The 12028-nt window shown below is 34.6% G+C and overlaps 1 protein-coding gene and 1 long non-coding RNA gene across 6 annotated transcripts in view; one reads left to right on the plus strand and one right to left on the minus strand.

Annotated features, from left to right (window-relative positions):
* Window positions 1-12028, plus strand: part of LOC141566339 (maestro heat-like repeat-containing protein family member 1) — a 109113-nt gene that overhangs the window by 77199 nt on the left and 19886 nt on the right. For 3 of the 5 annotated variants that reach the window (XR_012489284.1, XM_074310739.1, XM_074310740.1), the window contains 4 exons: window positions 2163-2310; window positions 2420-2586; window positions 6923-7060; window positions 11834-11948. Coding sequence is in view for 4 of the 5 variants with exons in the window: in XM_074310739.1 (XP_074166840.1) it covers window positions 2163-2310; window positions 2420-2586; window positions 6923-7060; window positions 11834-11948 (568 nt within the window). In the remaining variant the exon portion in view is untranslated. The remainder of the gene's footprint in view (window positions 1-2162; window positions 2311-2419; window positions 2587-6922; window positions 7061-11833; window positions 11949-12028) is intronic. The other 2 variants (XM_074310741.1, XM_074310742.1) reach the window with 1 other exon arrangement.
* The window catches only part of LOC141566342 (uncharacterized), a 36383-nt gene continuing 25237 nt past the window's right edge, over window positions 883-12028 (minus strand). Inside the window, exon 2 of the long non-coding RNA XR_012489285.1 lies at window positions 883-2844. This is a non-coding gene — a long non-coding RNA (uncharacterized LOC141566342). The remainder of the gene's footprint in view (window positions 2845-12028) is intronic.

Below are 12028 nucleotides of genomic sequence, written 5' to 3' on the forward strand. Positions count from 1 at the left end.
TTCTACCTCTAAAATATCTCTCATTTTCACTGTCTTTGTAAACAGCCTTTCAGTCTATCTCCACTTCCCCTGTCCCTTCAAGCCATTTTTCACATAGTTATCCAAACAAAAGGAAGAGTACACGCACTTATGGATCATGAAGGATAAACTTATATTATCTGGGAATGGAAATGGATTTGCAACATTTGATTCTATTACTATCCTCTCCTTCTGGATACTATCAATTAGGTTTTCAAGATACTGTTCTCTCTTGGTTCTACTCCTACCTATCCTGACTGTTCCTTTTCAGCCTCCTTTGTTTTGTCATCATCTATATCATGCCCATTGTAGTTGTAGCCCAAAGTGTATTTTCCTATGTCCCTTTCTTCTTTCTCTTTGCTATGATAATAGGTCAGATCTGATTTAGACCAGTATTAGCTCAAAATTGAAATTAGAATGAATTGAGAGATGTAGAATATCTGACAGTTAAGAAACATTTACTTAGTCATAATAGAGTATGGATATTCAACAAGAATATACTTTTTTTAAAAAATTAAATTTATTTTTAATTAACTTTTTAAAATTTATGTAATAATAAAAACATTTCCATAATAGTACAATAAAAATATGATTGCATATGAAACTACAAATTTACTGTGTATAAGTTGCTAATCCTTTTAGATACATAATTATCTTGTTAAAACCAAAAAACCCAAAAAACAATATACCATTGATTCAGTTGGATGCAAGTTATCTCCCTCTCTTATTATCTTCTTATCTCTTCTTATCATCTACCAGAGCCATGTAACTCCTTATATCTTGACTTTTTTTTTTTTCAATCTAAGCAATCAGGAAGCAAGTGTTTAGTCCCTTGAATCAATTAATTCTCAAGGACAATCTTAATACCTTTTCTGAAAAACTTATTTATTTAAAACTTAAATTCAAAATAGAAAAAGAACAAAAAACAAAAAGGAGGGAAAATTGCACAGCAGAACATAAGAGAAGATTCAAAATATGAAACAATAAATTTCCATTGAAAGAAAGCCTACATTGCAAAGGTTAATAGAATGAATAAATTTTTCTCCCTCTCTTCCTCTCCCTAAAACATCAGGCAATCTGATATAGGTTAAACATGTGCAATTCTTTTAAACATGTTCCCATATTTGTCATACCTATTTTAAATTAGAAAGTTGGTCTCCCTGCCTCAAAAATCATCTTCCCTCTCCAATCTGTCCTCCATTCAATTGTCAAGGTGATTTCCCTAAAGGGTAGATCTGACAATATTATTTATTCCCTTACTCAAAAAAAAAGCAGCAAAGGTTTGTTCACTATTGCCCCTGGGATCAAATTCAGACTCTCCTTTTTGGCATTTATAACACTTCATATCTTAGTTCTGACCTATTTATTCCAATCTTGTCATTCTCTATTCTCCTTCGCATACTTTCCCTTCCAGCCAAGCTGGTCTCCATACTGTTCCTCACACAGGAGATTTTATTTCTTTCTTGTATGTTTGCCTAGACTGCCCATGACTAGAATACATTCCCTTCTCACCTCTGTCTTTTAGAATTCCTTATTTCAACTTATTGGCTTGCCTACAATATGAATCCTTTCTATCTGTTCATACTTTTCTCCCTCCCGTTTACTCTCATTTATTTCATAAATTTTGTACCTACTTAACATGGGCAGCTAAATGGCACTGAATAAAGTGCTGAGCCTGAAATCAGAAACACATTTTCCTGAGTTCAAATAGACTTACTAGGTATGTGACCCTGGCCAAGTCACTTAACCCTGTTTACATCACTTTCCTCACCTGTAAAATGAGCTGGAGAATGAAATGACCAACCACTCCACTATCTCTGCCAAGAAAACCCCAGATGGTGTCATGGAAAATCAGATATAACTTAAATGAATCAACAACATTTACTCCTCTGTGTACAATAAACTCCTTGAGAGCAGGAACTATTTCATTCTGCTTTTGTATTCTCGATATTATCTAACACAGTGCTTGGCTCACAATAGTCACTTAATAAATCTTTATTGATTTTTTTGAATTCAGATCCCTAAGAGAAGTAACTTTTCTGGGTAACTGATGAAGTTTTGCCCAAATATCTACTCTTTGTACTTGTGTCTCTGTCAAGTGGACTCTTGACATTAGGGTTTGGATCCTTGTCTTTCCCCTGTAGGGATATCAGAGAGCTGTGGAGATTATTTGGTAATGATGCTTGCCTTGCCATCTTGGTGCTACCTGTTCTCCTCCGTTGCAACATGGGCCAGAAAAAAGAGACAAAGTTACGGCTTAAATCTCAGGACCCAATCCTTCCAGTTGCCAAAGTGAGTCTAAGACCCAATACTTATTCTTTGATCAGCTAATTACTAGTAACCCCATCTCTCTGGCCTTGGATGAAAGTGAACCCAGTTGTTTTCTCTCATTTCTCTTCAGGAAACACAGGCTTTATGGGAAGTCACTGCTGCACTAGAGTTTAAGGAAACTCTAGAGGGCTTAGAGGATAAACTTTTCATCACCTATTTCCTCTCCCTTCCACAGCTGAGCAGAGTGCAAGCTTCTGAGTCTGAAGCCCAGAGCCCCAATGAGCTAGCCTCATATAGGTAAGAATGATACAGAAGGATAAAGGGGAAAAAAACCAATGGGACTTTTACTTAAAAGAGTCATCTAAGTCTGGGATGAGGATGTAGGGGGATGATGATAGATAGTTCTGGTAGCACTTGAAAACTTGATTACTTGATCACTTGAAAAGCATTATGACAGTAACAAGATTATGTGATGATCAATTGTTGGCTCTTTTCAACAATGAGGTGATTCAAAGCAATTCCAAAAGACTTGTGATGGAAAGTGGCATCCACAATCTGAGAGAAAATTATGGAGACGGAATGTAAACCAAAGCATATTTTTACCTTTTTTATTGTTATTTGTTTGCTTGGCTTTTTTTTTCCCTTTCTTGTGTTTTTTCCCCTTTTAATCCAACTTTTTTGCACAGCATGACAAATATGAAATTTTGAAGGATTTGAAATATGAGATAATTTGAAGAAATATGAAAAAATATTTCAAATATGAAAAATAAAAGAATTGCACATGTGTAGCCTATATTGGATTGCTTGCTGCCTTGGGAAGGGGAGAAATGGGAAAAGGAGAAATGAGAAGGAAGGGAAGAAAAATTTGAAACATGAGGTTTTGCAAAAGGTGAATATTGAAAACTTATCTTTTCATGTATATGAAAAAAATAAAATACTAATTATATAACTTTGTGGGTAAAAAAAGAAAAAAGAAAAGCAGTACAGTGTAAAATGGCTTATGTGCTCAATGTGGAATCACCTTAGTTCAGATTCTGCTTCTGAAACTGTTAGCCTTATAATTCTAGACAAATTATTTAAGTTTTCTGTCCCCTCAGAATCTTCATTTATAAAATGACAGAGTTGGAACTGAGGACCTTCTAACTCTAAATCCATGTTCTAAGACAGGGGTTCTTAACCTTGGTTCCATAGACCTGTAAGGTTGCCCAGGAATTTAATGGGAAAAATAAATACATCTTTATTTTCTCTAACATCTAATTGAAATTTAGCACTTCCTTTCATTTTAAATGTAGACAAGGCCCATAACTTTCACCAAACTTTTATGTGACAAAAAAATTAAAGAAACTCTGATCTAAGAGATCTTGAGTTTAGGCAGTAATTTTTTTTTATTATATATATATATATATATTTTATAATATTATCCCTTGTATTCATTTTTCCAATTTACCCCCCCTCCCTCTATTCCCTCCCCCCGACGACAGGCAATACCATACATTTTACATGTGTTACAATATAGTCTAGGTACAATACATGTGTGCGAATATCATTTTCTTGTTGCACAATAAACATTAGAATCCGAAGGTACATGCAACCTGGGCAGACAGATATTAGTGCTAACAATTTTCATTCCCCTCCCAGTGTTTCTTCTCTGGGTGCAGCTACCCCTGTCCATCATTGATCAACTGGAAGTGAGTTGGATCTTCTTTATGTTGAAGATTTCCACTTCCATCAGAATACATCCCCATACAGTATTGTTGTTGAAGTGTACAGTGATCTTCTGGTTCTGCTCATTTCACTCAGCATCAGTTGATTTAAGTCTCTCCAGGCCTCTCTATATTCCTCCTGCTGGTCATTTCTTACCGAGCAATAATATTCCATAACCTTCATATACCACAATTTACCCAACCATTCTCCAACTGATGGACATCCATTCATCTTCCAGTTTCTAGCTACAACAAAAAGAGCTGCCACAAACATTTTGGCACATATATGTCTCTTTCCGCTCTTTAGTATTTCTTTGGGATATAATCCCAGTAGTAGCGCTGCTGGGTCAAAGGGTATGCACAGTTTGATAACTTTTTGGGCATAATTCCAGATTGCTCTCCAGAATGGCTGGATTCTTTCACAACTCCACCAGCAATGTATTAGTGTCCCAATTTCCCCACATCCCCTCCAACATTTGTCATTATTTGTTCCTGTCATCTTAGCCAATCTGACAGGTGTGTAGTGGTATCTCAGAGTGGTCTTAATTTGCATTTCTCTGATCAGTAGTGATTTGGAACACTCTTTCATGTGAGTGGATATAGTTTCAATTTCTTCCTCTGAGAATTGTCTGTTCATATCCTTTGACCATTTATCAATTGGAGAATGGTTCGGTTTCTTATAAATTATGGTCAGTTCTCTATATATTTTGGAAATGAGACCTTTGTCAGAACCTTTGTTTTTTTTTTTTGTTTTTTTTTTTTTTTTTAGAACCTTTGTTTTTAAAAATATTTTCCCAATTTGTTACTTCCCTTCTAATCTTGTTTGCATTAGTATTATTTGTACAGAAACTTTTTAGTTTGATGTAATCAAAATCTTCTATTTTGTGATCAATAATGATCTCTAGTTCTCCTCTGGTCATAAATTCCTTCCTCCTCCACAGGTCTGAGAGGTAGATTATCCTCTGTTCCTCTAATCTATTTATTATCTCCCTCTTTATGCCTAAATCATGGACCCATTTTGATCTTATCTTGGTATATGGTGTTAAGTGTGGATCCATATCTAATTTCTGCCATACTAATTTCCAGTTTTCCCAACAGTTTTTTCCGAATAATGAATTTTTATCCCTAATGTTGGAATCTTTGGGTTTGTCAAAGATTAGATTGCTATAGATGTACCCTTTTTTGTCCTTTGTATCTAATCTGTTCCACTGATCTACCGGTCTATTTCGTAGCCAATACCAAATGGTTTTGGTGACTGCTGCTATATAATATAGCTTTAGATCAGGTACACTTAGACCACCTTCCTCTGAGTTTTTTTTCATTAGTTCCCTTGCAATTCTTGACCTTTTATTCTTCCATATGAATTTTGTTGTTATTTTTTCTAGGTCATTAAAATAGTTTCTTGGGAGTCTGATTGGTATAGCACTAAATAAATAGATTAGTTTGGGGAGTATTGTCATCTTTATTATATTCGCTCGGCCTATCCAAGAGCACTGAATGTCTTTCCAATTATTTAAATCTGATTTTATTTTTGTGGCAAGTGTTTTGTAATTTTTCTCATATAATTCCTGACTTTTCTTTGGTAGATGGATTCCCAAATATTTTATACTCTCAACATTTGTTTGGAATGGAATTTCTCTTTGTATCTCTTGCTGTTGCATTTTGTTAGTGATATATAAAAATGCCGAGGATTTATGTGGATTTATTTTGTATCCAGGCAGTAATTTTTTAAAAGTTTTCTAGGAAATTGTGAGTGTTATGTTATTTTAGATAAAAATAAAATTCTATATGAGTTTACCAAATTTTACTTATTTAGCATATATAGTATAGTCACATAATATTCAAAAAATAAACAAAACTCTTATATATGTATATTAACCTCAAAATATATTAGATTTTGATCCCCAAACTTGTTTTGTTAATATAACTGAAATTTAGCACTTCCCTCCATTTTGAATGAAGACAACAATCTGTAAGGATCCATAAATCTTGTCAGATTGCCAAAAGGGTCCATGTCACCAAAAACCATTTAATAATCTCTGATCTAAGAGGACCTGAATTTAGACAGTAGTTCTCAAAAAGTGTTCTGGAAAATTATGGATACTGTGTTACTGCAAATAAATTAAAATTATTTATAACTTTGTTCAATATAAATTTTATTTATCTAACATATATAGTATATATACTCTCTCTTTCTTCATCTATAAAATAAAGGGATATCTTCTAGCTTTTAAAGTTTTTGAATCTATAAACTTTGGACTCCATATGATACTACCTCATCTTGGCCACAACTTTAATAAGTTACTTAAAACTTTCAGGAATCTCAATTTTTTCCTCTAGGAAATAAATTCTTAAATATGTGGTTAAACTAGATGATGCCTAAATCTCCTTCTAGTTTTTATTTGATAGTTTGAGAGTTTAGGGGCTGGAGTAGGAATGGCTACAAATCCCCTTTTAGCTCTCTACCCCCAAACATCTGTTTAGTATGAGTTACTACTCAATTCTTCACTCTTCACTTTCCCACACACAATTTTTTTTATTACAGCTCTGCAGATAAAGTAAATGACTTTTCCAGAGTCACATATAGCTATAGTATAAAATCATAAACATGGCATTAGAGAGCTAAAAAATCTGGATTCTTGTATCTCCTACCAACTACAAAGGGAAAGAAACTCATTAATCTTTCTGAAAAATTCTAATGTAGAGGCTAAGGGCTAAGTTGGATTGTTAAGTATCTTCTGAAAGATTAGTGAAGAGGTTACAAACAAAGAGTCAAAGTGAAAGTGGTGATTTGCAAACAGATTCTTGGGTTAATTGAGGTTATTATAAGCCAAGAACTACATGTACTTCTCTATTGGCACATGTGCTCCCTTCTGAATTCTTTGTACAGACATAGTGGAGCCAACCTTTATCTCTCCTTCACTGTCTAGCTCCATGGAGGCTGGATTTAAGAACTTTTTGGAACTTCAGGGATTCCACAGTGCTGTGGTTCAAATGGAAAATACAGAAGTTTGGAAGTTCCTTCGGAATGCCCAGTTGGTACACATTGGAGTGATTCATTTATGCAGGTGAAAATCAATCATCTCCTATTTATTAAGCCCCTAAGGAAGCTAGGCAGTATTGTTTAAGAAAAGTGTAATATCTAGTTCTTCATATTAAAAGGTCTTTAAACTTGTCTTGAGAAAAGATGGAGGAGAAAGTATATGTAGTAGGTGAATTAACAGTATGACAAAACAAAACTCTAACCTTTTGAGGGTAGAAGATGAATCCAGAACTGTGACATAATGGACATAGGAGAATTTCCATATGGAAATTTTTTTCTATTGAAGCATATTAGAAGGCTGAACTTTATAATAGTTTAAATATTTATATATTAAGTATACTATTTTAAATACTTAATATTTAAGTATTTAAATAAATATATTCTATTTTTATAACACCTCCAATTCCAATTATATTTCTCACCCTACCCTGACACTACCCCAAGGGTTATTCCTTATAACCAAGATTTCAATAAAACAAAGAGCAGGAGCTGGGAGAATTTCAATAAAAAGAAAAAAACCAACTTAGTCTGACTGTTTCAGATCCATATTCCCCCATTTTTTATAAGAAGAGAAGGAGCTATATCTTCTCTTTTCCATTTTTGGGGCCAAAATTGTTCATTGTAATTATTCTATGTACTACTTATAATCCCTAAGAGTCATTCTTGGTACTGAAAGATTAAGTAACTTGACCATAGTCACACAATTGGTATGGACTTTGACTCAAGTCTTCTCTTGCTCCAGTCACTATGCTAACTATGCTATGCTTAGTTTGAACTCAATCCTAAATTTTATCAATAAATATATAGCATCCTTTTCTCAGGACAAAGAATCAGAGAGGATGCCCATCAATTAGGGAATGACAACAAATTATGATATGGAATCATGATGGAATATTATTGTTCTATAAGAAATGATGAGCAAGATGCTGTCAGAAATACCTGGAAAGCTATTCATGCACTCAGGCAAAGTGAAATGTATTGTGTACCAAGTTATAGCAATGTTGTGGGAACTTTGCTTTTCTCAGCAATATCATGATCCAAAACTACTCTGATGAATTTATGATGAAAAATTCTATCCATAACCAGGAAAAGAACTGATCATGTTGCATACAGATTAAAGCATATTTTTCCACTTTATTTTTCTGGCACTTTTTTGGAGGGAGAAGAAAGGAGAATCTATGTTTTTATTTGCAACATGACTTTTATGGACATGTTTTGCATAACTTCAAACGTACTTTCTCAACAGGGAGGGGGGAAGGAAGGAAGGGAATGAATTTGGTACTCAAAGTTTTAAAAACAAATGTAAAAAATTGTTTTACATGTAACTGGGGAAACAAATATTACAAGATTCTAAGTAAACAGCATCCAGGATGAGAGTTATTTTAGTGATGCTGTTTTCTCCCTGGTCAAACCACATATACGGTAGTTTGTTCATTGATTGATGAATTCAGAGAAGGATTTTGACAAGATAGAATGCATCCAAATGAAAGTGATCAGGGTGGTACAGAAATTGGGGATTGGGGGCAAAATGATTGTTTAGCCTTTGGGGGAAGATTTTCTGGGACCATAAATAACTACCCTCAAATACTGAAGATATATTTTGTGGTAGAGAACTTCAACTAGTTTCTGCTTCTCCTAAAGGAGCAATAGTGGAAGCAATATAGGGGCACATATTAGCTCAATGTAAGAGAAAACTTCCCAATAATTAAGAAAGCCTCAAGATGGAATAGAGTATCTGAGGAATTAGTGGTCTTTAAGCAGGATCTGGAAAACCATTTAGTTATAAGAAATGTTGTAGAGGTGATTGGCATTCAGGTATAGATAGCTGAAGGATATGTTGGGATTCTGTCATCCTGTGACTTACTCATTTGTTAGAACCAGGTAATTATTAAATCCTAAAAGTAAGGGGAATGAACTAGGGATAACACAGGTATTCCAAGGAGATATCATCTGTGTATACAGGCTAACTTTTGAAAAGCATCATGGAGGATGTGGATCCTTAACAGGGACTTGGAGGATAGTTTAGTTGTTTCTGAAGATTTAGTTCTGATTTGAGTGACTAGAAGTCCCTGGGGGCTGAGGGCCTTTGCTATCCCTCATCTTTCCAGTACTGGTTTCTGCTTCTGCCAAGGGGCAAGCTCTCTAAGCAGGATGTTAAAGAATGGATGGAGACTGCTTCATGATCCTGTTTTTGGCAGGGAAGCTGGTGGTTGTTCCATAGATGCTGTATAATACCCGTCATCAATGGCTTCTGACAAACCAAAACACGCATGGACAGCGCAAATTGTGTGGCAATGCCTGCTTGTACATTATTTGTGAAAACATGACATTTTCATGGTAGAAGGCTCAGCCGAACTCAAGAACTTGATTCTTTCATTTAACTTAGTATTTGGTTCAAGTATTCTAAAGACCTTTGTCACCACCATCCCAAATCACCTCACAACCAATTTCCCCCTTCCCCTTCTCATAAAACCTTCCCATATAACAAAGATTTTTTTAATCAAAAAAAAAAGGGAAAGGAGGAGCAACAAAACAAATTAATACATTGAAAAAATCTGACAATATATGCAATGTTCCACACTTATGTGCCTTACCCCCTCTTCTGCAAATATAGTTTGAGAAGAGTTTCTTGAGATATATATATATGTAAAACGTAAGTATATAGGAACAAAACTTCTTTTTGCAATTTTATAGCATTCATTTTTATTTTGTTATGGTTCTTCTTTCCATTTAGATCATTGTGCTGAAAAAGGTAAAAAGGTAAAAGGTAAAAAGGTATATCATTGTGCTGGCACCATCTCCAACCAGAAGTAGAGAACTAACCATTAAATTTTCAGTGCGAGAATATATACCTCAGAAACTGGCAAACAAATCAGAATTTTACTTATATTTTGATCGTCTAGACTTTATAGAATAAGAAAGTGTTAATAATGCAGATTAAATTTAAATGGTGTGCACATACTTTTTTTTGAAGCATCAGTTGTTAAATATTTACCAACACATCCCTGGTTATAGGCATTGTGTTTATTGTTTTTCAAGTTTATTTTTAAGGAGTTCTAGGATCTTTGTACTCAATTGCCCTTATGGTCATCCTAATAGGGACTAGAGATGTAGAGTTCCAAATACTAACTGAACTCCATTGTTGTTAGGTTCTTACTAAGTGCTAAGTCGGTACTTGACAATTCTCTAGTTCCGGCCTTTACTGGGGAGGAGATTGCATGCTTAGGAGGAGCAAGTTCATTGCTTGAAGTAATTTTTCCCAGAAGCCCTTGCATTATCCCACGCCCATTCTCTGGGAGAATAAAAGAGGGCAGCACTCCAGAGATAGGGAGTCTCTGCTCTAGACCAGACTTGAGGCAGCTCTCTGCAGGAAGGGAAATCACTTCTCTGGACCAGAGTTAACCGCAACTGTCTGGAGACAACAGTTCTCTACAGGAAGAAGAATCTGTCCAAGAGATTTGAGTTGACACAGCAGATCTCCTCCCAAAGAGCAATCGGCAGCTTCTGGAGACAACAGCACGTTACACATTGTGGTAGACTTTTCATGTCTGGAAAGATCCAAATCATCTGATTTGGTTCCTTGAGTGGAGAGATTTATTTCTTGTTATATGTATTCCCAGCATTTGTCATGGTGCTTGACATAGTAAGTGCTTAATAAAGGACCTGATTGACTTCCTTGACATATGTAGTGGCCATTGCCCAGAAAGTATCATTAGTCTCCCCTCTGAGTAGCTCTAAATCATGAAAAATGAAGATATTGAAAATACTGAAGCTAGGATTTATAGGTCTTTTGACATGACTTTTGGGGGTTTTTTACCCCCTAGGTGATGATATTTTTATTGTTGTTAATCCTCTCTTATTTTTTTTTCTTTCTCCAGCTCATCTTTTTTAATTGAAATTGTTTATTTTCAAAACATATGCAAGGGTAATTTTTTTTAGCATTGACCTTTGAAAAACCTTGTGTTCCAATTTTTCCCCTCTTCCCCTCCATCTCCTCCTCTAAAAGGCATGTAATCCTATATGACATGATTTTTTAACTAAGGTGCAGACCTCTCCTACATTCTCATTCCTTTAGGCTACAGCTTCCAAAAACAGTTACTAAAAGTGCTTGTTCAGACTCACTCTAATCTTTTTTTTTTTTTTTTTTTTTTTAACTAAAGCATTTTATTTTCAACCTAATTAATCTTTTGACTAGTTTGGAGGAGAGTGGGTAAGGGACAATAATGTATTTTTTTTCTCTCATTTTAATTTTAAATTTGTAAAAGTACTTTGACTAGCTTCACATTTCTCCACAATGTCAGATCTTAATACTGGGGAGAAGGGGAGAGGGAAGTTGTTCTGAGATTGGAAAGAGACTTTTGTTTGGAAAAGTTGTCCAGGCATTGGTTCTTTGGCATTTACAGCAAATCTGATAGTTTTAGAAATTTTCCATTCAGAGATTTTATGTGTTTATACATATGTGTGTGTGTGTGTGTGTGTGTGTATATATATATATATATATATATATATATATATATATATATATATATAAAACAGATTATTAATCTGTTAGTATCAGTACCGAGAGGCCAAAGTCATGATTCTTATTAAGTGGAGTTGAAAATGATGTAAAATAAAGAACCCTGAAGATAATTTGATGATGGTAATGATGATGAAAACAAAGAAAGTTTTTGCATACAAAAGAGGATCAAAGGGAAATTCTGACAAATTTCTGAGATGGAAGGGAAGAATTTTAGGATCTCTCGGAGGCAAGTTACTTGCCAAGTATTTCATTTGCTGCTGTTCCTCTTCATTACAGATCTTTGGTCCAGTTCCCTGAGATCTTAAATCACAATGTGCTACACAGTCTCTTGCCTTTCCTTAAGTCAGTTGAACATGAATACAGAATGGTCTGCACTGCCCTGTTTTCAGAGGTAAGGCAAAGCCAGGAAGAAGAAAAAAAATTACCAATCAGTTAATCAATAAAGATTTATTAAATTCCTGATTTATTCGA

Source organism: Sminthopsis crassicaudata, chromosome 4, assembly GCF_048593235.1.
Source record: "Sminthopsis crassicaudata isolate SCR6 chromosome 4, ASM4859323v1, whole genome shotgun sequence".
Classification (NCBI taxonomy): Eukaryota; Metazoa; Chordata; class Mammalia; order Dasyuromorphia; family Dasyuridae; genus Sminthopsis; species Sminthopsis crassicaudata.